The sequence below is a fragment of the Balaenoptera musculus genome, chromosome 19, assembly GCF_009873245.2.
Source record: "Balaenoptera musculus isolate JJ_BM4_2016_0621 chromosome 19, mBalMus1.pri.v3, whole genome shotgun sequence".
NCBI classification, from domain to species: Eukaryota; Metazoa; Chordata; class Mammalia; order Artiodactyla; family Balaenopteridae; genus Balaenoptera; species Balaenoptera musculus.
The window spans coordinates 31,666,758-31,692,850 of NC_045803.1; the positions used below are offsets into that span (position 1 = coordinate 31,666,758).

General features: G+C 59.6%; 1 protein-coding gene across 2 annotated transcripts in view; it reads right to left on the bottom strand.

Annotated features, from left to right (window-relative positions):
* Positions 1-222: 222 nt before the first annotated feature.
* Positions 223-26,093, bottom strand: part of GNAO1 (G protein subunit alpha o1) — a 170,244-nt gene continuing 144,373 nt past the window's right edge. The window contains exons 5-9 of one of the 2 annotated variants that reach the window (XM_036833356.1): positions 21,848-21,976; positions 19,840-19,969; positions 5,835-5,988; positions 2,543-2,758; positions 223-1,488 (exon numbers count right to left, since the gene is read on the bottom strand). In XM_036833356.1, coding sequence (XP_036689251.1) covers positions 2,571-2,758; positions 5,835-5,988; positions 19,840-19,969; positions 21,848-21,976 — 601 coding nt within the window. In that variant the 3' untranslated portion in view covers positions 223-1,488; positions 2,543-2,570. Of the gene's footprint in view, positions 1,489-2,542; positions 2,759-5,834; positions 5,989-9,046; positions 13,568-15,803; positions 15,958-19,839; positions 19,970-21,847; positions 21,977-26,093 lie in introns of those variants that run through there. The other variant, XM_036833357.1, reaches the window with a different exon arrangement.

Consider the following 26,093-nt stretch of genomic DNA (forward strand, 5'->3'; position numbering starts at 1 on the left):
GGAGGGAGAGGGCACCTGCAGGCCCGAGTGACCCATTCCTCTGCTGGCCCTGTCCCCAGGTAGCTGCGCTCAGCTGGCTCCCCTTGATGGCGGGGGCGGGGGAGGGGGGGATCCTTATCCAGCACCTACAGCCCTACCCACCAGCCTCCCAGCGTCTGTGGCCCAGTCAAATCCCTCCTTCCCTTTCCTGTCAGAATGAAGCCCGAGGGTGAGACTCAGGAATACAGACAAACATTCTCTTTATTGAGCTACACATGAATTTTCCATTAGTCAGAGAAGTAGACTGGCAGTGTGTAAGATATCACAGAAACCTCACTGATTGGGAATAGAAAGGCTTAGAAAGACCCGTGGGCTTTTTTTTTCCAAGTTTTTTTTTTCTGCATTTTAAATTTTTTGTTTTGTCTTTTTGCCTCTTTATCTGAAATGGCTGTGACTGGTCTTCAGCAAATATTAAGTCTTAAAAGTGAAACCGTGAAGGAGTTTGGATACTAGTCAAAGTAGAAATGACATTGGACTGATCATGAGAACTGTGGCTTTCTTGTAAACATTGCATTCCATCTTTTTTTTAAAATTTTTTTTGTTTTTTTTCCATCTTGTGGTATTTAAAAATTTTTGTTTTTATTTGCAGCACAAACATCCCCACATGAGAAAGAGTGAACACAGGTCACTGAAACAAAGGAAAAGGTGGAGGGGCGCACACACACAAAGGGAGCATCCATCTGAGAGACGGAGAAGCAAAATGTCAGCGGGAAAAACCACAACCCGGTTCCCAAAGACTATGAAAGCTGATCTGGTATGTAATACATAGTGCTCATCAGGACAAAAATAAAAACAAAATCTAAAACTAAAAAAAAAAATGATAAAGGTACTCTGTAGAAAGGGAGCTGGGGGGAAATTGTTTCCTATAGGGCTCTATTTATATATATATGTTCCGTATTCTTCTGGGGCAGCTACTGGCCCGTGAGAGCTGTGCTTTTTCTATGCAAACCTGGAGTGAGCGTGTGGGTGGAGTGGCTCGGGCCTGGGCTGGGTGGGGGGGGGGGGGAGGGCTGTGGACGGTGAGGCCGCGTCTGGAAAGCGTGGCCTGAGCACACTCCCGGGAACCAGCGCCCCGGGTGCGGACAGGCGGCACCTCTGCAGGTGGGATGGGGTGGGCACGGGTGCAGCTGTGGATGTTCATTTCAAAAAGAAAAAAAGATGGATGAGATGCTGAGTTTTCCTTTATCCTTTTTTTTTTTCCTTTTTCTTTTTTTTTTTTTTTAAGCTACAAAGCACATGGGAAATGTTCTTCTTTTCCTTTCAAATTCTAGATGTAAAGACTCAACTAAAACCGGATTCTACAGCATTCTACAGAAATACACAGCCGTCAGTCACTCTGGGTTGTAGGTTAGACAGGGGCTTAATACAGAAAGGCTGTGTGTCTTACAAAGGCCAAAAGGTCATGCTACCAGGAGATCAACGTCAACAGCAAAGAATCCGTGAAGCAGTCTGTAGAGAGAGAGATAAGGGGTCCAGTCTGACCATTTTCCTTGATTTAAAACACCAACCAACCAACCAACCAACAAACCCTCCAACATGTTTAATAATGTTGAGGTAGGGCAAGATGGTGCAGCATCGCAGGGGGATCAGGAATCCAGGGGAAGCCTAGCCCAGGCCTCCTGGGAGGCCTCACCCCTCAGGACCCTGACCCAGCCAGGTCTGCAGATCTGCCCTCCCCTCCGCCACTCCCGCCCCTTCTCCACATCACTCCCCTTCTTTTTCCCGCCCTCTTGGAGGGGAAGAGCAGCTTCAGCTCTGCACTGTGACCTTGTGTTTTGCCCGGCCCCTCCCCTCAGCTGCTTGCAGAAAGCAGCCGGAGTCTCCCTTTTCTCTGACTCTTGCCTTGTTAACATGAATAAAGAAAACTCAGGAGACAGACAGTGGATTGGTCGGAGCAATGATTCTTCTAAATTCTTGAAATTAACCACCTCTACCACCCAAAAGAGAAGCATCCTTAATTTTTCTGTTGGGAGTATAGGGCAGGGAGACATTTGGGGTGTTGGCCATTTTTTAAAGGGTTTTGGAATTTGCACAAGAGCAGGACAGAACTGACAGCACACAGCCTCAGCGGGTGGAAGCAGAGGAAAAGGCTGGACTAAGGCTAGGCCTTTCCTTGCCCTCTCCCTGCTCACAGAAATGGGTCTCAGCAAGTGTAAAATCACGTGGCTGTTCTTAAAAGGATGGACTCCCAAATCAGGACTGCCACCGTGACGTGTGTGTGTGTGTGTGTGTGTGTGTGTGTGTGTGTGCGCGCGCATGCACATAAGTGCATGCTCGGGTGCTGTCCCAGGAAAACCTTGATGATCAATGGAATGTTGGTCTGTTCTGTCTGAAGCTCCTTCTAGTACAAACTAAAAAAACCTTTATATATTTGTCTGTCTATATATAAGGTTTGTTATGCCTTTTTAAAGTTTATTTACCAACTTGCATTTGTTTGTTTGTTAGTGGGGTGTGTGTGTGTATGTGTGCAAGCTTTTCTGTGAATGCTGGAATCAATCATTACCAAATAGGTTGCTATACAGGACAAGAGGTCAGTACAAGCCGCAGCCCCGGAGGTTGTTGGCAATGATGATGTCAGTGACGGCGTCGAATACCACCTGGATATTATTCGTGTCTGTGGCACAAGTCATGTGACAATAAATTTCTTTGTTGGGTGAGCGGTTTTTGCTTTCAAATTGTGCTTGGATGTAGGCGGCGGCATCTTCATAGGTGTTGGGGCCTGTAACGAAACAGAGCAGAACGGGGGTGGGGTGGGGTGGGGAGGAGGCCCTGGTGAGAGGCGGGTGAGTGGGCTGAAGATGTGGGCCGTGACCTTCTCCGGGAGGCTGCCTGGGGCCCTTCTCCAAGGTGGAGTCGCATCTTACACTGAAAACCACATGCGGCTGAGCCCTGGCCTGGCTTCTGACTTTCCCAGGTCTTTCCTTCTGTGTTCACACAGGGTCCCCCCGGGAGCCCTGGGTGGACAGCGGCCACAGGCTGTCCCTTTTGCTTTCTAGATGAGCACAGTGACTGAGGCTGGCCAGTCCGCCATTCACAACACTCACCCCTGGTCTAAACCGGTCCTACTGCTTCTGATGCACGAGTTCCCGGTGGGGTGGTGGCCCTGGGTGTGCAGGGGGCGCCGTGCCTACACTCCTTCCTGGATGCTTACTCTTAATGAGAAGGGCTGGGGCTGTCTCTAAGCCGTCCCCGTTCTTGGGTGAGTGGCCAGGACAGGGGGCACTGGGAACCCCCAGGTGGGCCGTTTAAGGGGCTGGCAGTGTTGTAATGCCAACTGAAGCCCCGCTGCCCACCGCAATTCCTTGAGTGTTCCCTCGATCCTGGCCGGGGTCTGGTGGGGGTATCTGTGCATGATGTAAGGACAGTTTGCCCACCAGCTGCAACCCAAACCCTGTGGCTCTATCCTGTAGTTTTCAATTATCATAAAACGTGGACCAACACAGAATTGCCTAAAAGCCCATCCAAGTTAGGCGCCCCATTTTCTGCAGTGCCCCTGGGATCTGGCCGGCATGGAAATGACACGGTCTTATGCTGAGGGTGTGGGCCATGCTCCCTCCCCCCCCCCCCCCCCTGCCTGCGCCATCCTCCAACGGCTGGGTGTGAGCCACAGGGGGGCTGGGGCTTGGGTGCTGGAAGGCGTCTGCAGCCAGATAAGCAAGTGTGAGGGGTCAGGGCTACGGGGTGGGTGGGGACAGGGCGGAGAGCAGCTGTGACAGCCCACGGGGCAGAGCCTCCTCCACGCCACCGTTGGCTGGCCACCAACACAGTGAAGCCATCAAGTTAGTGGCAGCTCGCAGACTAGACACAACCCCACAGTGGACTCCATCAAGGAGCTTCTTGCCCAGAGGATGCCACGACGGCACCCACGGAGGTGAAAAGTGCCCAAGAGTAACTCTGGGGACGTCCAGTTCCCGCCGTCTCAGTGTCTGCTCAGTCCGCGCCCTTACACAGCCTGGCGGTCCCGCAGAGCTCCCCGTGGATGTCCAGACAGCCACCTGTACGCCCCAGCCCCTCCAGCCTGTTTTGTCCCCACAGGCCTAGGTACGCCCAGGGGCCACCTCACTGGTGACCATTTGTCATCCATCATGTTCTCTGAACTCAAACTGGATCCCTCTGGAGGCCCTGAAGAACTCAAATGTTTCCCAAATTCAGACCGACTTTCCCTGGGTGCATCCAGCGCGCCATACAACACGACAGTGAGACTGACCGCTCCTTGGGCCACGTCCCAAATCGGGCTCCAGTGGGGCCAGGTCCCTGGGGACAAGGAAGAGCCCTAGGCTCAGGCCGGCCCCCTGAGGTGGCACTGGCCTGAGAGGGCCTGCTGGAGCTTGCAGACTTTGCGCCCCATCCGGTCACCGCAACTTTATCTAAAGACCCGAATTGGTCCTGAAGGGCCTCTGCTGAGGCTGGGAGGGGTGGCTGCCAAGAGGGGCTACAGCCCGGCTCCACCCACAGGCAGGGCCCTCCCCGGCCTGTCCCGTGCCCACCTGGACTTGCTCCGCCCCACCCTGCAGAGGGCACCTCCTCCACGGCCAATCCCCCTTGCTTGGTTTCCATTCTCTGGATGGTACTAGGGCAGTGATGGCAGCTATGGTGCAGACCTGGCACCAGGCACAGTTCTCTCCGTTCATTCCCCCACCCCCAGCCCCGCAAGCGGTGGGCATCATTATCTGCTGCGGTGCCCAGATGACAAACAAGGCACAGGCGATTAACTTGTCCAAAGTTGCAGAGTCTGGGTCCAGAAGCTGCTTTAGCCTGCCTGCCTGCACCGTGCTCCTGACACCTGTCAGCCCCGAGAGCCTGCCCTGTCGCCCTCTCTGCACCCTGGGGAGGGCAGGAAGCTGGCAGATTCACACAGTGGAGACAGGCTGCGCTCAGAACAAGCCAATGCGCCCTCCACACCCAAGTGTGAGGGCAGACTCCCCCCACCCAGGAGTGGAGGAGGGCGGAGGGGCCAGCGTCCATCTCTTCTGGAATCTGGCTGGGTTTGGGGACCCATGTCGCCCTGGGAGCTCAAGCCTAAGCCCTGATCTTTCGCTGGGGCTGTCAGGGAGTGGGTTCCTGACTGAGCCCACCTGTGATACATTCTCTACTGCCATGCCCCAGGGGCCTCTAGAAGCTTCCCAGTCCCCAGAGCGACAAAGGCTGGGCTCCGGCCGCCCGTCAGCGCTGCCCTAGCCTTCAGCAGCAGCCCAGAGCTGGGCCACCCTACACAGCCAGCCTCTGTCAGCTGCCAGAGGCAGCTTCCTCTGGGGGGGTGGGACACACTCCCCTGGAGCCAGAAGGAGAGGAAAAGCCCCGGAGAAGGCGGAAGAGAGGCAAGTGGAGATGGAGAAGGCCTGCAGGAAGTAGGGGTGGTTTGACTGGGGGAAAAGCGCAGGGGCAGAGAAGAGCGGGAAAGAGCAGGCGGGATGGGGGTGGAGGTGGGGAGAGCAGGCCCAACGGCGTGGGGCAGGGCTACCGAAGCACGAGCACGGAAAGCAGGCGGGGCTGAGGCGGCCCGGGCAGGGGTTGAAGGGGGAGAGACCGGGGAGGCAGGGGACCAGGACGGAAGGAGAGGGGGAAGCTGTGGGCCTGTCCTGCCTTCTGATCCTGCCACGTCTCTCCGGAGTCGCCTGCTCACAACACACACGCGTCACGAGGGTCCATTTCCCACCACGCCCAGGGCAGCGCCCTGGGAGGGGCCAGACCTGGTCACCCCCTCGCCTCTTCCTCTACCCTCTGCCAGATGCCTGCAGGGGTGCCCGTGCCCGCAGGGGAGACACAGGTCCCTGGCAGGTCCGCGCGACACCTACCTGTGTACTCAGGAAAGCAGATGGTCAGAGGTGACTTCTTGATCTTCTCACCAAAGAGATCTTTCTTGTTGAGGAAGAGAATGATGGAGGTATCGATGAAGAACTTGTTGTTACAGATGGAGTCGAAGAGCATGAGAGACTCGTGCATGCGGTTCTGCAGCCCCAGGCGGGGAGGGAGAGAGCCAGACAGACAGCGAGAGGGACAGACACGGAGACAGGGAAAGAGAAGACGGAAGTTAGGCTTGAGAGGGAAGAACTGGGCTACTCGGCAGCTCAGGCAGGGCTCCTGGGCCCCCACGGCTCCTCAGCTCCTCGGAAGGCTGACAGAACGTTCTCGCACAGCATGGAGCTTCGCATTTCCAGTGTTCAGAGCAACCTACACCCCTGTCTCAGGGCCGGTAGCAGAGACTGGACTGGGAACCAACCCGTGCTCCCTGGGTGAGGCTGAGGACGGGGTGACTGAGCTCTCCCGTCTGCAGTCTCCAGCCACGGGAAGGTCTCCGTGTGCGTGCGTGTGCGTGCGCGTGCGTGCGTGCGCGTGCGTTGGCGGGGGTGGGGATTGCTGGACGGGAGCCTGAGAGCCGGGCTTTGGCCCTTCCTGTCCAGACCTGTCCTGTTGGGCCTAACCTGTGGGTCGGGGTGTCCTCTGGGAGTGGTGAGGGCCTGTAGGCCCTTCCTGAGGGTAAGTCACGCCAGGCTCCTGCAGGCATCCTCAGGGGCTGCCACCTGCGGAGACGCTCCTGCCCAGGCTGCCTGCAGGAGTGCCTGGGGCTCTGGCCGTACCCCCTCGGGCTGGGTCAAACTCAACCACGTCTGGTCACGCGAGGAGCTTTAAGCACCGCAGACGTGGAGAACTGCTTTGCGCACAGGAGTTCATTTAGCAAATGAGTGAACACAATGGGCACTCCAAATCAAGCAGGATCCCAGGGGACAGCCCTCTGTCCGGGGCAAGGACAGACTTATCCTACTGTGGGATGCCAGGCACATGAACTTGGGCAGTCTGTTTCTTGGCAGTTTGTTCTCTGTGTACAAACCCATTTCTGCACAGGAAGGTGGCTCCCTCGTGATATAGCTCTCTGGGGGAAGGGAGAGCCGTTCATTTCCCCCAAGAACCCCGTCCTAGCCCTGGAAACTTGTCTGCCCCAAACCTATCTCCATGGGTCTGCAGCTCAAGTTCAGGAGTAATTCCAGGCTACACCCTCCCTCTGAAGTAAGAAGACTGAAGCAAATCATAGGAGAGAGCAGAGCACTGGTGTGGGCATCACTGGGCGTTAATCACTGAGACGGACGAGCAAGCAGTGGCGCAGAGTAAACTGGTTTCCGACATCTCCCTCCAGCTGAGTGGGAGCGGGAAGAAGATGAAGTGACCATCACCCATCACCAAGCCCCACTCTGCCAGCTCTTCCCCTGCCTTGTCATTTAACCTCATCGATCCTTAGGGGACAATGAGAGGTGACATGGCTGGGATGGGGAAGAGCAGAGACCTGTGCCTGGCTCTGCAATGCAATTCGTCTCTCCAGCCAGAGTGAGGAGCCTGTGGGCTTTAGAATAAATGATCAGAGAGTCATGGCCAGCTCCGCGCGCCTTCTGTCATCTCTTCCATGACTGTGTAGTCATACTGGTGACCTGGAAAGGGTATTGGTGCCAAACCCTTGTCCTTATGGTCAAGGCCAGTTGGTGGAGGGGGCAGTCTAGGTTCTCAGCTGCCCCTCAGGAGCCCCTAGACAACCGCACGGATTTACGACACCCTCTGGGATCTGTAGTAAATGGCATCGTCCTCTCACTCTGCCGCACATGTTCAGCAAACTCCTGTGATCTTATTACCCTCCTAGCCTCAACCAGTCAATTTCATTCTCAGTCCCCGCAATTTCTGCCGGTCAGTCACTGCATAGTCACACTCAGGGAGGCATGAGACACTTCTGCCCGGTGCCGTCTCAATGGAGGCTGTTCAGAAAAGGGCAGGCGGAGGTTTCCTGGGAGGCCAGGTGGATCCACACGCAGGGGGGTGGGGGCTGGGAACGCCCAGGGTCCCCGAGCCACCAGGGAGCAGAGGAGAGCCAAGGATTCAATAGGAAAAGCCCCACCACCACACGACACCACCTCTTCCTATCGCTGCTCAACCAACAGCTGGAAGGCCTCAGCCAGAGGCAAGATCCCAACTCACTGCCCAACTATCTCGACTTGATCTAGACGTTGGGGGACACGGTGGGGACATATGCCCAGGGCACTCCCAGGACCAGAAGGGGCCACCAGGGAGATCCGAGCTTAGAGTGCGGACTGTGCCCATTTGGCATGTTCGCTGAGCTGAAGGTCTGGAGGCCGCCAAGCTTAGGTCCGAAGGAAAAATCCAGGCCAGCTGCCTGGGCTCCAGAGTTCCACTCGGCTAAGGCTCGGCCCCTCCACGCCCCAGGGCTGCAGAGCGGGCACTCTTCCCACCAATACCAGCTGGATCTGTGTGCAAGGCCCTCCGTGGGGCAGCTACGGGGCTGTAGGAACGACCGGCACAGTCTCCTGCTCTCCGAGAGCTCACAGTCTAGTTGGGGAGAGAAAATGCACACACGTGAAAAAGTCCCGGTTCCGAGCAAGCGAGCGAGCGGCACAGAGCAGGGGAGGGGCCGGGGAGGCAGCGACGCTCCCCAGTCAGACCTGGTCCCGTGGGGAGGGCATTGGAGTGAGCCTGGAAGGAGGGGCCGAGCCTGGAGATGTAGGGAGGGGAGCCACTGCAGGGAGGGGAGGCGCCGGCACCGAGAACCCCTCCACACCCCACAGGCCTCACTGCCATCCCTCCAAACACACTGGAACCCATCACCAAGGAGCCAAGAGCCCAGCGTGTCCTTCCAAGCTTCCCCGGAGAACACGGATGCGAGAACACATTCACAAGAGGAGATGTCAGCATGTGAGAAAAGAGAAGGGAGCCAGGGAACACAGCCAGGCGACAGCACCCACCCCTGGGGTCGTCACCTCCCTGTCTCTCCCAGTCTCCAGTAGAGCGTGGCCAGTGGCCTCGCTGCCGCCACCGGAGCAGGGGCATGGCCGGCACCAAGCACGCGGGACGGGACAGACCAGCTTCTGCCCTCACGACAATCCCGGTCACCTGGAATCCTGCCCCAGCACGCTGTGCCCCTCTGCCAGGCGGCCCGCGGTCCGGCCCCAGGACACGTCGTGCAGGGGGCGCCGGTGGAAGCAACTTGGGCACTGACGCAACACACCACACTCATGCTAGAAAAAGCTGGCACTTTTTATTAATGGTGGGTGACTAATAAATACATTACGGCAGCCAATAAATTACAATGACTAGAGATTTATTAAACCAACGAGTCACTCTTCTTACAAAATTACAGTTAATATGGGGTGGGTGGCGCTGGGGTTGGGAAGTGGGACCACGGCACCTAAGAGGGGTTTGCTAAGGAAGGAGAGGGGCGCCCAAGCCCACCTCTGCCGGGGACGGGGAGGGGAGGAGGCATGGGCACAGAGGACGCAGGGACTAAGACAGAGAGGACCAGGAGGTGAAGGGCCCGGCTGCTCAGGGAGGCCGCAGGGACGGGGACGGGGCCGGGGGGCGGGGGAGGAAAAGATGGGCCACAGGAGGGGTGGTGCCTCCGAGTGGCTGTCTCTGCCGGGGATGGGCTGTGGGTTCACGCTGGTGCTCTGGGCACCCTGGGCCTGGATGGGCCTTCTTTCTGTTTCTGCCCTGAGCAGGCCCTCCCTTGATGGGGGCCTTCATCTGGTTGGGGGTGCAGCCTGTCTGGAGCCCGCAAAGGAAGGCCCCACTTGGCTCCTGGGAAAGAGGGCTGAGGACTCACCTCGCTGGGGGCGGGTGGTGGCGGGCAGCAGCTCACACCCGGGCCCTGATCCTGGCCTGGATGCTGTGTCCTGTCTCACTGCTCTGGGCCGCTGGACCCTCCGCTCTGTAGGCTTGTGGGTTGACAAGGGGGCGCTGTCTGGAGGGTGCTGGCTTTTGGCACCCAAGACTGAATCTCTGATGGCCACGGAGCTGGAGCCTCAAGCCTCAGTTCCTGAAAACTGCCAGGTTGTGCCCAAAGGCTTCCGGAAGGCTCAGGGAAGGACAGAGGCCGCCCGAAGAGGCCTTGTGCACCAGACTTCTCAAAAAGGGGGCTGGGCAGGACACTACCTGGTCTGGAGGGAAGAGGCTGAGGCCCGGACTGTGGTGGATTTACTCACCAAGAGGGCTGAAGAGTGTACTAGGTCAAGCCAAGGTAAGAGGGGAAGGAGCCAGGAATGACGCAGGCCAGAGAGGAGAACCTGCAGAGTCAACCAGGGGGCAGAGACTGTCACAGGGTTAGGTGGAAGCAGTGGGATATTCTCTCCCCTTGCAGGACCCACCCTGGCAGAGGTGAGCTAGGTGAGCCGACTCCTGGGTGTTCTGTGTTGGGGGTTTAAGGACCCTGGTCATGGGGGCTCTGGGTAGGGAGGGCAGTTGTGGAGGGCAGGGGTGCCTCCAGCTCCCATCAGTGGGGCGGAGCTGGACTTGGGGGAGAGACTGGGAGGAGAGCTGCCTCCTGACACCAGATCGGGTGCTGGCCTTCTGCCTGGGCTGCGCCCACCGCCCCATGGTAGGAGCATGTGGCCATGGGTCCTCAGGTTCTGCTGGGACCAGAGAGGAGAGAAAGGGCCAGGGCACCAGGCATCTAGGGCTCCATGCAAGGGGGCCACAGAACCAGAATGTCAGAACTGTTGGTGCGCTGTCTGCTCAGGGCTGGAGCAGACCCTGCACCCTCCTCAGGCCAGAGTCCACAGGCTCCACAGAGCCCTTCCTTGGGCCTCGGGCACTGCCCCCTCCAGGCAGGCCGGAGAGCCTTGGGGGCCTCTCTCAGTTCTTGGTGGGAAGGCCAAGACCTGGCTCTTGTGAGGGCAACTGGTGCAGGGCACAGAACCTGCCCACAGGAATCTAGATGGCAGGCATAAGTTTCACGGGTCTGGTAAAGGCGCCCCTCCTAGAGATCAGTTTCCCTTTGCCCTGATAAACTAGAGGCATGCAGAGTTGAAGCATGGCCTCTTTGGGGCACACATGGGGCCACTGTGGATAAGAGAATCACCCACTTCCGGTCACTCATAACATCTCCCCCACACCCACACCCACGACGGAGCCAAAACTCATCTGTCCCCTCAGTCATTCCTCCCCATGGTGGAGCCACCTGTGACGAAGTGGATGGGAGACGCAGGGGACAGGGAAGGAATTTCACCCTGGATACCTGCTCCTTGGAGGCTTCGACTAGACAGCCAAGGACCCCCTGGGCAGGCCGGGGTCAGAGGGCAAGAGTAGCATAAGCAGCTGAGCAGGGCAGAGCATCTGAGAGAGAAAAGGCAGCCCGGGGCACGGAGGGGCAGGAAGGCCCCAAGCACCCCGCTCCCCAGCCTCCTAACACGGCAGACAGGATGGGCTACGGCCCGGGGCCCTCAGCCTGGCTGCTGCCCTGGGCCCGGAGAGCAGGTGACCCCCACCTCCAGGACAATGGCCTTAGAGGTGGGGCTTGGCCAGTATACCCTTCTGAGCAGCTGCTTTTGAGTCTGGGGTCACAGGGCAGAGTTAGGGGCACAGCTGCCCACACCCAGGGTGGTGCTGCCAGGAAATAACTGCTACGCCTTCAGTGTCGGGCAACATGGCCTGACTGGCCCTGGCTGCCCGTGCAGGACACTGAGGCTGTCGGCTCCAGGGGCCTGTCCTCTGCCACGACCCAGCACCCGGTACGAGGCGCAGCACACAACGAGGCAAGCAAAACCGAAATGGAGCTGGGCTGCCGGGGTGGCTCCTACAGCCTGGCTGCCCGGTGATTTCCCATGAGGCCAGCGGCAACAGCAAGACAGCCAGGCGGGGATGGGGCTCACCCCAGCGGCACCCACCCCTGCAGGCATTTGGCACTAGGGAAGGTGCCCTGGGTCTCCCGTGCACTACCCAGAGCTCTGGGTCTGTTGGAAACAAGAAGCGCAGAGCTCCTGGCTGCGGGGCAGTCAGGGGCTGCGCTGGGAGGGCAGGGGTCCTGCCTGGCCCGGGACTGAGCAGAGCCCAGAGCGGGTGCTGGAGGAGCAGAGGGCTTGAGGAGGGAGCCAGAGGCCCCTGAGGGGCGGCCCCTCTCCTCCTGTGGGCACATCTGGCTCCCCAGGCAAAGCTGCCATCCAAGCACACAGGGTCTGCCTGGGGTGTTGGCTGGTGGTATCCGCCAACGGGAGGCGCCCAGGAGAGAAAGAGGTGTGTTCGTTGTCCAAGGTCAGCCAGGGCCTGGGTCACCAGGAGGAGTCACCCCACCCTTTTCTCCTCAGGGATCTCTACAGCAAAGCCCCTCCAAGGGGTCTCGGGACTCTCTGTCCGGGGAGGGGGCTGGGGGTGTGTGTGTGTGTGAGCCAGGCTGCGCCCCTCACAGCACACACAGTATGATGGGCACGCCCGTCTGCCCTCCTCTGCCCCTGGGGGCTGGCGGGACCCCAAGGGCTGTGGACAAACTCTCCGATTTCTTCACCAAGACAGAAGGAAGCTGGGACACTGGCTACAGGGGCCGTGCCCACACCTCCCCTGGGTCTCCTCAACTACAGAACCTCCAGTCCCCTGGCCCCCTGCTGCCCCAGCTGGTTTGCGTTGGATTCGCCATGAATTTGGGAAGAAAAAGCATGTCTGCTCACACTCCAGAGTGGCCGCCCAAGCCCCGGGTGATGGGAGAAGTAGATAAGCCACCCTGGGGCCTGCAAAGACCAGGTGGGAGGCCCCCATCCCAGTCAACGCAAGAGCCACTTCCCCTGGCCTCCCCTCCCCCACCGCCTCTTCCCCACCTCCGTCCAGGCACCACGGGACTCAACCCCGCCGACCATCTACCACGTGCCTTTGCAAGAAGTCGGTCTCAGAAGCATTTCCAGACCTGTGAGGAGTTGGGGTGGGGGTTCCCCAGGAGGGCACTGGGGAGCCCCAGAGGTGTGAAGGGAGGGAGGCCCAGAGAAGGAAGGACTGGCGTCCGGGGCTGAGGTCCAGGGGGAGGAGGAGGGAGACACCTGCCGAGGCCTGAGCCCCCGGACCCACACGTGGTTGGTGGCCTGGTCCCACCCTGGCCTTTGGTGACGGAGCTGCCCTCGACCAGAGAGACCCCAAGAAAAGCTGAGCAGTGGCTCCCACTGCCCCTGCTCCGGCCAGCACGCCGCCCCACCACCTGCACAACTTCAGAAGACAGGAGGGGACCCTGGGACCTCAAGCGTGAACCACCGCGTGCAGAGCGCGCCCATTCTGGGCCGGACGGCGGCTTGGCCCCCGTACGCCTCTCCCCGGGGAGACACCCAGCGATGGCGCGGAGGCCAGCGAGCCGTCTGTCTCGGCAGGTGTGGGCACTCGGCACCCCCGCCAGCCCCGTTACCACGTGTTCTGGTGCCTGGGGTGGGGGAGGCCGTGGAGGGCGCCTCCTCTTCCCCGCTCAGTGCCAGCTGCTGGTGCTCCCTTGTCCAGGGCAGGGAGTGGTCTGGGAGGCGGCGGAGCTCTGGTTCCAGGGCAGGGGTGGGGTGGCAGGCTGGGCAGGGTGGTGGGCAGCTGGGTGGCAAGGCCAGGGCTCAGTAGAGGCCACAGCCCCGAAGGTTTTTGGCGATGATGACGTCCGTCACGGCGTCAAAGACAAACTGGATGTTGTTGGTGTCAGTGGCACAGGTGATGTGGGTGTAGATCTCCTTGTGGGCCGACTTGTTCTTGCTCTCATACTGCGCCTGGATATGAGCCACGGCTTCCGTGAAGGTGTTGGGGCCTGCGGGAGAGACCAGGTCAGGAGCTGGTGAGGCGAGGCCCACCTGGGTGCCGGTCAGGCCACGGGCTGGGGAGCGGACACCGAGGGCCTCTCAGTGACAACCCTGCAGGAGAAAGCTGACGACAGCTCAGCTCGATCAACAGTGGGTCATGAAACCAAGTCCGTGGTCCACATCCAGTCTAAAACCAATGAAGGAAACGAGAGAGCAAACCTAACCGGGCCTCACCTGTGCTAAGGGTGAACACTGTTTCATGGAACTCCTGTTTCTTTTTATAGATGCATGTACGGGCTCCTGATGCAAACATTCTCTCTTCCTGTGGGTCCTGCCCAAAGAAATCTGAACCAGCCCTCACGCAGGTGCAGAAGTCTGCGCCAGCCCCTGCAGGCTGTCCTCTCCTGGCTGTGACTCCTCGGAGTGGGCAGGGACGCCACCTCCCTTGGCTGTTGCTGGGCAAGGTGGGTGGAAACTGTGCTGCACCTGGGAGCCTCCTGGGCCTCCTTCCTCTCATCGCCCCACCCTCCTTCCTTCCCCCTTCCTCCTTCTCATGTTCACCGTCCAGGGATTCAGAACTGTCTGGCTTGCTGCCTTCCTTGCCGCCACATCACTCTGTCCCTGGTGAGCCCAGGGAGAGGCGTTTCCAGGAGAGCAGCTGCTGTTTAGGGAGGAACAGAACAGGACTCCTGGCTTTGCCCTGAAGCCTCCACAGGCTCTAGGAACCCCGGCCCAGGCCCAGGCAGGGCTGTCACAACCCACTGAGGGAGGGAGGGGGGCTGGACTTCAGAGCCACAGCGCCACACTGGGGTGGCTGCTTTGCAGGCTGGAAGCCCAGGGGTGGCACGCCTGCGGGGGCGGGACGGACCCAGCCCCTCGGCACATGGGCACAGGCCACCAGGCCTGGCCTTGAGGGTCTACCTAAATCTGGGCCGGAGGTGAGGGAGAGGGTCCCTGGGACCTCGTCAGCACCAAACGGCCTTGGTGACTGACTCACCTTGCTTCTTTCTGCTGCACCATGGGCCACAGCCCAGGTCACCTAGGGCGGGATCCACAGACCCCCAATTTAGATACGGCTAAAAGGAGGCTGACTGGCGGGTGTGAGGGGTGCTGAGCCCGGCCCACCTCTGGCTGCCTGCTGCTGGGGCCTGACCCACGGGCTAGGCAGCCTGATCTCGAGGAAGGGGAGACAGAGTGAGCCGTGCTGCTTGTCTGGCTCCAAGCCATGGCCCCCACGTGCACTCTCGGGGAACTGGGGTTCAGCCCGGAGGCTTACCTAGCAGGCCCACCTTGTTGGGACTCTCTCTGTCTACCCTTGTGCTCTCCAGGCTGGGGGGCTGATCAGGCTGGGGATGCCCACTTTTGCTTCCACTCGCCTCTCTGACCAGGCCCTGGCCATCCTGAAGAGCCAGTGAGCCCGTGGGCTATTCCAGGCACCCTGCTGCTCCATGGGGGCTCTGGCCAGGCTGCCCACCCACCCACAGTCAGGTAAACCCACGGCAACATTAACAGAGGTGGCCTCCGTCATCCTCAGCAACCTCCGCAGGGAGGCCCTGGTCTCTGCTGCTTGTGAAGCTCTCTCACGTTCAATAAGCCATTTGAATCGTATAACTACCCGTATGGGGGTGCTGTCACGATACTTTTTACAATCACAGTCATAAGAGCAATAGCAAATGTTTAGTGAGCAGTTACTATGCACCACCTGCCATGCTAAGCCCTCCATGCTTCTTAGCTCACTTTGTCCTCTGGCAACTCTGGGAGGGAGGGTGGATAATCACAGTGATTGTTCCCATCTCACAGACGTGGAAACGGAGGCTCCGAGAGGTTATGTAACCTGCTGTGAGTGGCAGAGTGGGGGCACGAACCTTGGGCTGTCTGACTCGAAGCCCCGATCTTCAACCCCATCATCATCTTGGTATTGCCATTTTACTGATAAGCTCTATTTACAGATGGCCAAGCTGAGGTCCAGAGGTTGCTGAGATCACACAGCTCGTAAGTGGCAGAGCCGGGATTCCAGCCCTGCTTCCCCTGACCAGGATGCCCCAGCTGGCTGCCCCACCCCCTCGCAACAGCACCTTGGGGGGAAGGGAGGGGACCCGCCTTCGGTTTTGTGTTGGATTCTCCAGGGCAGAATCTGGTGTGTCCGCAGAGCATGGTGAGGGGGGACTGAGCTCCCTCAGGAGCTGGTGTGGCCCGAGCGGCTACGTGGCCCCTGCGGTCCCCGTGGGGAGTGGCAGTCTCTACCTGTGTACTCAGGAAAGCAGATGGTTAGCGGGGACTTCTTGATCTTCTCTTCGAATATGTCCTTCTTGTTAAGAAACAGGATGATGGACGTGTCCGTGAACCACTTGTTGTTGCAGATGCTGTCGAAGAGCTTCAGCGATTCGTGCATGCGGTTCTGCAACAGAGTGGAGAGGCAAGTGAGGGCTGGCGGTGCCCGGGGCCCTGACCCACCGCGGCCAGTGACAAAGCAGGACAAGCGAAGGGAAGGTCCACCAACACGGCTGAAGGCACCATCAGGGACAGAGACAGGAGGATCCACAGGACAAGGACATGGTCCCTGCTGCATTCCACACGCAGGTGGGGGGTGGAGCAGGGCACAGGCTGGGGAACGCTGCCCGCCCACTGAAGAGGGCTGACCTGGGCCGGGGCAGCGAGGTCACCGGAAGGACTCTAGCCCGTGGAGAGGACATGCACCATGCACGCGGGGGCAGGGGCCGCACCACCATCCACACGTCCACACGGGACCTCGGGCATGCAGATTTCTCTACCGGGGTCTCATTTGGTTTCGCCAGCAGGGGTGGGAGGGTGCACGCATTCAGTTGGGAAACATTAACCGAGGACCAAGAGATCCTCGAATTAATCCAGAGTTGGAAGCAGACACCAGGGGGACAGCGTCGGGGGAGTGATCTTGCTGTGGCCTTGGTGTGGTTGGAGGCTGGGTGGGTTGGCTAGGCCGTGGGGCGGCTCTGGGTGAGCTGCTTATCGAGGCTGGTTTCCCGGCAGAGGGGCCAGAAGAACCCCAAGATGAAAGCCAGCAAAACAGATGAAAACAGAAAGGAAGATAAAAACCCAGCAAAAAACATGAGAGAAAGAAAGAGAAAAAAAAAAGCAAAAAACAAAATTGGTTCAACCGGTCTCGGGCCAGGAAGTCAAAGCCAGTCCCTCCGGAGGCCCCCGTGCAGGCTCCGGAGGCCACGGCCACCCTGGGACTGTGGACTGCGTGGCTGGAGATGGAAGGCGAGGGTGGGGAGGACCAGCCTAAGCCGAGTGGCTGGTGAGGAGTGTGGAACGCGGGAGTGGGGGGCAGGCTTCACAGCAAAGTCACCCGGCGGTGCCCTGGGAACCTGCTGCTTTCAACTCTTAGCTGATGGTATCAACTGGAAGGAGGCGCTTCATACCTGCCCGACTTGGAGGGTCTCTCAGAATCTGCTCATGGTTTTGGCCTTGGTTTGGCAAGTTAAGGCCCTGCAGGTGGCGGTGACGGCACTGGCGCTGAGAGGTTGTGGCAGGTGAGGCCCGGGGCCGCTGGGGTCCGGGCCGCAGTGGGCAGGGTGGCCGGCCGGTGGGCGGGCAGCCACTAGCCCCAGGGGTCCTGGCTGAGCTCCAGGAGCCTCCAGACACCTTTCTCTCAGGCAGCCCCAATTTTCGCCCCAGGCTTGGGAGGGAGGGGCAGGGCCGACCGGAGAGGAAGGTGGAGGACCAGGGACTGGTCAGCAGGGTGGAGCTCTTGCCTCGCGGGGGCAGGGCGTCCTCGTCCCATAGCTTGTCCTTGAGCCGTGTGCCTGGACAGAGCCGTCCCACAGCTGCCGTCTGCTGAGCGGAGAGTCCTGAGGGCAGGCACTCTTGCAGCTCCGAGCCTGCTGGTCCTCACAGCCGCCCAGAGGCTGCTCTGCCCGGGGCTTCATTTTACAGAGGAGCAGGCGGAGCGGCTGCCACGCTCACCGGCGGCAGGTGGCGGGGCTAGACCCCGGGCCACATACGCCCGGACCCCCAGCTGCCCAACGCTGCCGCCTGGCCCTGGACACACAGGCGTTTTGCTCAGCTCTACGGCGCTGTTCTTGTTGTCACCGTGGCAATGAGCCGCCTTTGTGGGCTCTTGTTAAGTGGTAAAGCCAACTGCCGTGCCCTGGAGGGGCTGCTGCTCTTTCCTGGGTGGACGGAGCCCCAGGAACAGCCTGCTCCTGGCTGTGGCCCCACGTGCTGTTGCTTCCCCAAGGTCCTCTGCTCCAGCCCTTGTGAAGAAGGGCGGGGAAATGGGGGAGAAGGAGGGAGGTGGGAGAGAGACAGTGAAGGCAGGAAGGCGAGAAGGAAGGTGCCCCAGGACGGGCCCTGCTCTGGAGCGAGGGCTGCCTAGGCAAGCAGACCAGAGAGGCCATCCGAGCGTGAGGCTTGGCACCTGTCCGTGTTTACTGGAGACCCGAGGGCCATGGAGCTTGGGACCCCGTGGCTGCCAGACCCGCCCAGACGTCCCTCTGCTCTGCCTTGTGCTCCAGAGGTGAGTGCGAGCCTCTGCCCAGGGCTGATGGGCCTGGGACTCGGGATTGAGCTGAGCGGGTCCCCGGAGAGAGGCCTGGGGCCCTCGACACCCCAGTGTTTCAGTTTATTTGAAACCCACAGCAGGATCAGCTTTTTGCTCACTGCACCAGCCCTGCTTCCCACTCCCAGGCGCTGAAGGAAGAAAAGATGAGCCACCTGGATCTCAGACCACGTGAGTGGCCAAGTGGACCGTGAACAGTGGGTCCAAAAGGAGAGTCAACAACGGACCAGTGAGAGACGTGCCGGGGCAGTCCCTGCATGCGGGTGCCTTGTGGGGGCAGCAGGAGCCAACCTTTGGGGCTTTGGGGTGGTCAGTAGGTCCAGGTCTGGTGATCTTAGACGCCACAGCCAGCTGAGGCCACTGAGAATGATTATGGCGTTACCAGAAAGAGCTGCACAGCTGGGGCCCCAGAGACTCGCCCTGGAACAAGGCAGGGCTTGGGGGGCTTTGCTGATGCCTAACTCAGGAGTGTACCTGGGACTGAAGGAGAAAGGGCAAGGGGGACAAGCCAGCACGTGGCGCGAGTCCGGATCACCCACCCGGCCAGCGGCCCTGGCCCCAATCTTCCCACAGCCTCATCGCTGCATAAGTCCCGCAGGACGGCGGCTCCTCCTCCCCACAGCACTGCACCCCAAAGCTCAGCAGATGTTTGCAGCAGTCCCGAGGGACCAGCAGGCAGGACTGACGAGGAGACAGGCCCAGAGAGAAGACAGGCCTTACTCAAGGCCCACCGTGACGAGCCTAGCCCCAAACCCTCAGTGCCAGGGCTCTGTGCCTGCTTCATACAGCAGGAGCTAATGATCGCCAAAGGTGTGACCCCACAGCCCAGGAGCCCTACCACGGCAGGTGTTTGTCTCCGGAGAACCCGTGGTGCGCCGGGCCACTGCTCTGAGGCTCTGCAGCAGGCCCATCTCTCCACGGGCAGCTCAGTGGGCCCCCAACTCAGCACAATCCCCGGTGACAATACAACCACCAGCTCGGCGCAGCTGTGCCAGAAACGGTTCCAAGTACCTCTCGCGGATTCTCACTCCATTGCCAAGGCCCCACCAGGCAGGTACTATGGTTACACCCCTTTGACAGCAGACAGTAACCGAGGCAAAGAGGGTGCTGCCTGAATTCAGCAGCAAACCAGGCCCAGGCCCAGCCCAGGCCCAGAGAAAGGCCGCACCCTCTCCAGGTGAGGGCCCCCCTCTGAAGCCAGCCTGGCAGTTCTCTGAGGCCCCAGACTGAAGACGCATTGACGGGAGGTGGGAACCTGGGCTGGCATCCTCCAGGGGAGGGGCCCGCGCCCTTGCTGTCACTCGCCCACATGCCATGTCCCGTTGCCCTTCCGGCTGCCAGCCCCGTCCACTGCTCAGGGAGGGCTGTGAGGGCTAAGAACCGCTATTTCTGTCTTACGTACATTCTTGCTCGACTGCACCCTGATTTTGTTTAGGATTTGCTTAATTTGGTTCTGGCCTGACGGCCTCTGTGACTCTGCTGAATTTATTAAAGAGGCATGTACTGCCTGAGGCCCAGAGTCTGCAGAGACGTTGATCACCAGTCTGCATGCAGCCTCTGAGCAGGGCGGCCTGTGGCTGCCTTTGCTGCATCGGCATCACGAGGCGTCTGCCCGGCAACGAAGTCAGAAGAGAGAGCCCGGGCACGGCCCGGCCGACAACGCAATCCCCGGCCACCGCAGCCAGCCCCACCCGAGAGCTGCCTTGGGCCACTGAGGCCAGGCGGCCCAGGGCCACTCACCGTGGTCTCGTCTTCGTGGAGCACCTGGTCATAGCCGCTGAGCGCGACGCAGAAGATGATGGCCGTGACGTCCTCGAAGCAGTGAATCCACTTCTTGCGTTCAGATCGTTGGCCCCCGACGTCGAACAGCCTGCAGGGGAGACAGGGAAGCTGCACGTGGTGGGCGGTGGGGCCCCGGCCGGTGTGCGGACGCTGGTCAAGTAGGCGGCGTGGGGGAGGGGGCTGTACCCGCAACGAGCCTCCCAAGGAGCCTCGCTCCGGGCGCTGAGGGCCGACCGCCGCGTCCCTGGGGCAGGGTGTCTATCACTGCTTCTGCCCCACGACTGGGCTGTGCTCCCACACCGAGACTCGAAGACCTGCCCTTGCATCTCAGGACTTTTACTAACGCCTCTGCGAGGTCCTCCTCTCAGGGTAACACGCACATCCTGTCCCTGGCTTTCTGAGCGTGTCTGTTCACGTCTGTGGGCTGTGAAAACTCCAGAGCAGCCCAGGAGGGAGGGAGGCGGGCAGGGATCGTCACCTGCTACGTGGAGGGACAGTGAGGCCCCAAGGGGTTAAGTGCCCAGGGTCCTGGCAGGAGTTGGTGTGGTAGAAATGGGGTGGGACCCAGGTCTGTCTGCAGACAAAGCCTCTGCTCTGTGCCTCCCCTCCCTCTCCCCCTCTCAGACACCATCCCCCAGGGGGCAGGAGGGCCGTGGGGGGAGACTGGCAGGTGCGGCTTGGTTCCTGGAAGGAAGAGGTCAACCTCACACCTAACGCCCTGAATGAAGGTCCACTGCCTCCTAGGCCCGGGAGATCTGCTGGCACACAGCTGCTGGGGTGGGCTGGGCCCTGACCTCCCGACAGAGGAGAGTAACCGCAGGCAGAGCCCAGAGTGGGCCTGGAACAAGGAAACAGGCCTTGTACTCGTCCCATCACCGCCTCCCTTGGATCCTGCTTCCCCATCTGAAATGCTGGGCATAGGCTGATGGTCTCTGCGGCCCCTCCACAGCACTTATGCTCTGACTCTGCAGGCCGGGCAGCCCCGAGCCCAGCCCCGCACCCTCTGCCCCCAAGGGCTGAGGCGGGAGAGACTGGAGAGAGTAGGGGGCAAGAGGCACCTTGTGGGGCCTCAGTGCCCATCACTACGCTCCCCAGGTTCAGGGGAGGCCTAGAGGCCCGTGTGCCCAGTGAGGCTCGTGCGGCCCTGCGGAGATAGAGACAGAACTTCAGCGCCCTCTCTCTCAGTGGGAGTGGGCAGGGGCTGGGCCGTGGGCTGGCCAGGGGTCCTGGAGTCCAGCCCTCCCAGGGCGGGCAAGGGGCCAAGAAGCGGCCTTACACAGGCCACTCCTCCTGTTCCACCTGACACCTGGAAACCACACATGGGAGGCAGGTAGGGGCAGGACAGCGGCTCCCAGGCCTCAGTGCATGGAGGCTGCCCCAGGTGGTGCCACAACCCTCCAGCAGGGCCTGTTCTGAGGCGCTCAGACCCCTGGACTTGAGCTGTGTTCTGTGCTTGGGGGACAGCCTTACTCCTCCCAGGCCTCGGTTTCCCCAAGTGTACCCGGAGAGAGTGGGTCAGCTGATCTCCAAACCCTCTCCAGCTCTGAGATGACATGGGTCCTGGGGTTGCACACATGTCGCTTGGGTTCACCCACCTTACTCCCCACCCCTCTCACAAGGTGGCCTCCAAGGGGCCACCTAGGTGATCCCCCCTCCTCCTCCTCCTCCTCAGAAATCACCCAAGGACAGGACTCCCCTCCTTTGTCCTCTTAAATCTTCCCTGTTCCTCAGAGCCCCACTCCAGGACCCCTCTTCCAGGAAGCCTCCCCACTCACCCCAGCCCCCGAACTTGGTGCAAGAGAGGCACACACACAGGCCCCTTCTCGTTTCTAACTGCCTGTCCCAACTTGAACGCTCCCTGAGGCAGGGCGACATCTGGGTGCTCCAGACGAGGGGAGGCCGAGAGGCAGGCTTTGCCCATCTCTTGGCACCCTCGCCAGGGCTCGGGAGCCTCCCTGGGCCTCACCTGAAGTGGAGGTTCTTGAATGTGAAGTGGGTTTCTACGATGCCAGTGGTTTTGACCCTGGTTCGGAGGATGTCCTGCTCGGTGGGCTGGTAGTCGGCAGCCCCGATCCGATCCAGGCTGTCCAGGTAGCTGGGGATGGCAACACACAGGGGACCATAGACCAGGTGCTGGGCACCGCCTTCCCCGAGAGCCAGTCCTGACCTGTGGAATGATGGCACCACCCCGTCCAGGGCCAGGTGTGGGGAAGCAGCTGAGGAAGAGAAGCTCACGTCCCGGCCGCATGCGCTCAGAGCCTCTGGCTCAGACCGAGGGCTACGCGCACGGTTCCAGGCACACTGACAAGGCTGAATCTTTAAATGAGACTAACATGTTTATAATAGTGTTTGTCGTTTCTTCATCTTAAAATAATAATGGGCAACAGTTAGGTTCTAGTCTTTATATGCATCATCATGTTTCATCCTTAATTTCCTGAGTTAAATGTACTATTTCATAGATTAGAAAACTTAGGTTTTCTAATGAAGGTGAGTGCCTCGTCCAGCTGTGAGCCAGGGATTGGGATTCCACCTCTTAACAGTTCCCTATGGGGCTTCCCAGAGGCCCTCGGAACCTCCGCCTGCCTCTTCCATGCTCCTTAGGGTTTATCAAGGGGGCCATCGCATCGCCCCATATGGTGCTCCTGGAAGGGAGGCTCAGAGGTCACACAGCCAGGCAGGGGCGGGGCCTTGCTGGGACCCAGGTCTTTGGCCTCAGAGCCCCTCCCACACCACCACTTGCTCTGTAGACAGACCAGGCCTCTGCACTTCGCCCACCTGGGCCACGCACTGGGAAGGGCTTCAGGGGTCGGTATGGCTTAGGTTTGAACCCTAAGCCAGCTTGGGATCCAGGAAACCAGGAAGGAGGGAGCTCGGTCAGGCTGGCAGGAAGATTCAATGACCCACAGAGCCAGCCGGGCTACCCATCCCTGTGCGGGGAGAGCCCCACACACAGCCCACGGGAAGCAGCCCTGAGGGCCTGAGTCATGGCACGACGTGGGGTCTCAGGCTGCGCGTGGAGGGGCTGTGCTTTATTGGCACCTGCCCTGGGACCCGCTGGGGGACTGGCTCCCCAGCTTGTGGACGTCCACAGGGCTGGGAAGGGTAGATGCCTTCACCGAGGAGGGTGTCCCTTGGTAAACCAATAGCCCAGGCTGCCTCAAATCCTTGTGAGAATTCTCCCTAAGGAAATGAAGCCGACGGTGTGTTCCCAGGCTCAGGGAAGGCAAGCTTGGAGCCACACTCTTAGAAAGAGGACAGTGCTGGGACTCGAGCCCGGGTCTGCCTGACTCCAAAGCCCGTGCTCTTAAACTGGCCTCCAGGCCTCCTCTCCCCTGTGGAAGGACAGAGGCTGAGGCAGCAGAGCAGACCTGAAAGCTCTGGCTGCTGCAGCCTCCTCTCCAGGCCCGTGGGCGTCTGGGCAGCCTCTGACTTCAGCCTGGAGGGCCCCTCCCAGCCCTTCCCAATCCTCCCAAACCCTCTGTGCATGCCCCTCCCCACGCTCCCACTGCCTCTGCTTAGAAGCTGTGTTGGTTTCAAATCGAGCCTCCTCCTGTCGTCTCCAGCTGGAGACCGGGGCTGGGAGCCTCTGGTCTTGGCCTCCATCCCAGCTGGGGAACCCTCCTTCAGACAACCTGGCCCTCTGTCCCTCAGTGCTGGCTGAGCCTCACACAGGGAGGTGGCCACGGGGGGGTAGGGTGAGCACAGTGGACTGTGCACCTGCTGTGTGTCCTGTCTGCCGACTGTCCTGGGTGCTGGGGGGGCACAGGCCCCACCTCCCCGGAGCCTGTGTTCCTCTGTGTGTGTGTGTCTGTGTATGAGGTAAATAACAGATGAGTAAGCTGTACAACATGTCAGGAGGTGATAAGTGTCAGGAGGAAAGAATCAGGCTATCAGTAAGTGGGGAGGCTGGCTGGGGGCAGCTATTTGATATCAGGTGGCTGGGGAAGCCTTGTCGAGCAGGATGACATTCGAGTGGAGACTGAGGAGGTGAGGGGATGAGCCTCACGCCCCAGCAGCAGGACCAGGGGGCACAGAGGCCACGCCCTCAGTGGAGGAGGAGCCCAGGCTGCAGGTGCTGGACGGAAGGTGGTGCGGAGGGAGGTGGTGGGGAGGCTGAACACGGGGCAGGAGCAGGTAGCAGTGAGACTGGAGGGGGTGACGGAGGTGAGGGGGACACAGCACGTAGGCCCCTGAGGTCACTGTAAGGACTTGGAATTTCACTCTGGAAGGCTCTGACCAGAAGAGCGTTGGAATAATGGCTCTGCGGCTTAAGGAGAGCAGATGGGGAGGGGGGGCAGGGAGACCCGAGAGGAGGGAAGGAGAGGACGCTTTGCCAGCCAGCGCTGACCTTTAGTGGGGACCTCGCTCTGGGAAAAAATAATCCTACCAAACCACAGAACTACCTTTTACAGCCCCTGCTGGGATGTGCTCAGGTTTCTGGGTTTCCAGGACCTGTCTCAGAGCCATCATTCAGAAGGGAAAGGGGAGGGCCAGCCGTGTTCACCCGTCCCCGGCGCATGACACAGAGAGACCTGGGTGCCCTGTCTCCCCGAGAGCCCTGGAGCCTCGCCGGTAACATGAGAGGACGGGCCAGCTTGGGGCTGGAAGGGGACATGTGGTGACTGAGGCTCTGGGCCTTGGAGAGACACTCACACAGTCTAGGATGTGAGTGGTGCCCCCCGGAGCTGTGCCAGGCGACAGCCTTATTAGACCTCTCCTTTCTGTCACAACAAATCTACGTTGAACTGTTTCACATTTCGGGCCTCAGCTCTTGTCAGAAGACGAGATTTAGCAGCTGAAACTACAACAGAAAAGCAACCCTGGACCAGAAAGTGTTTAAGGTCCTTCTGAACCTGACTGCCTGTGGGTCCCGCCCTTGCCCTCCTCGGAGCCCCGTCCCAGAGATGACAGAGAGAGGAGGGCGGGTCTCCTCAGCTCAGCTGGGGGGAGTTGACAAGTACTGACTCAAGTCGTTCATTTCAAGTTATAAAGGTAACCACCAGAAGAACTAAAAATAATCCTGTAAAACTAACAAAAAACTGGTGGTGGAAGTGGGGAAGAGCAAAGGAAGGAAGGAAGGTCTGACTCCCTCAGCTTTCACAGCTGGAGGTCGTTAAATACTATTTATAGTTGGAGGGTCAAGTTTTTCTGGACATCACTGGGACAGGTAAATGGAGATAGTTAACAGTGGGAGGGGAACAGGTCTGGGAGGAGGATTCACTATCAATTTTATACCTTTCTGTATTGTTTAAAAATTTTTTTGCCATGGGTTCATATTATAATTAGTTAAGTGGTAACAATTTAAGTGGGGGTCACAATTTGATGCCCTGAGGAGCCCCTGAGGGTGGCGGGGGGATGGGAAGGGCCTGGACTTGGGCCGAGCAGTGGGCAGGGAGGGGGAGAGGAAGGGGGGGACTCTCTCCAGGCCTGAATGGCTGTGTGTTAAGGGGGAGACCTGGGTTGAGGTCTGTGACTTGAGTGTACAGAGAGAGATGTGGACTTGACCTTTGGGCTCGCACCCCTGGCCCACCAAGGTGTCCTGGGGGCTCATCAGTGGCTGGGGCCTGGGTCGCTACCACCTGGGACTCACGGGACCCAGGCACCTGCCCCGTGGACAATCTAGGTGTGCAGAGATGGGAAGACAAGTCCCTGGTTTGTTAGCTGTCGTCACAGCCAATGACAATGTCCCAGCATCCATTAGTGAGCGCTGTTTTCTCGGCGTTAGCCTCTGCTACATCAGCACCGTGGAGACCAGCGTTTCTTCATCTTGGCGATACTGACATTTTGGGTCAGGTAATTCTTTGCTATGGAGGACTGTACAATGTGTCTGTAGGAAGTCAGCAGCATCCCTGGCCTCTACCCCACTAGACGTCTGTAGCACCACCCTAGTCAGGACCATCGAAAATGCCTCCAAACATTGCCAGTGTCTCCTGGGGGCAAAGTGGCCCCAGATGAGAAGCACTGGTGAGGAAGCTGAGCAGATCAGTGTCGGAGCATACGCCTCCTAAGATAGTGGGGTTTAAGCCCAGAGGCTCCCACTGAAAACCTGGACACGAGACTGTAAGAGTGGGTGTGTTTCCTGAAAGCTGGAGTGCAATCCCAATGTCTTCAAAACAGAAGGCATGTCCCCGACCACCACAGACCATTCCCAGAGGCCTGGAGCCCCCGACCTAGGGGCCAAGGGCATGTAAACTTCCAGATGCCTGGAGTGA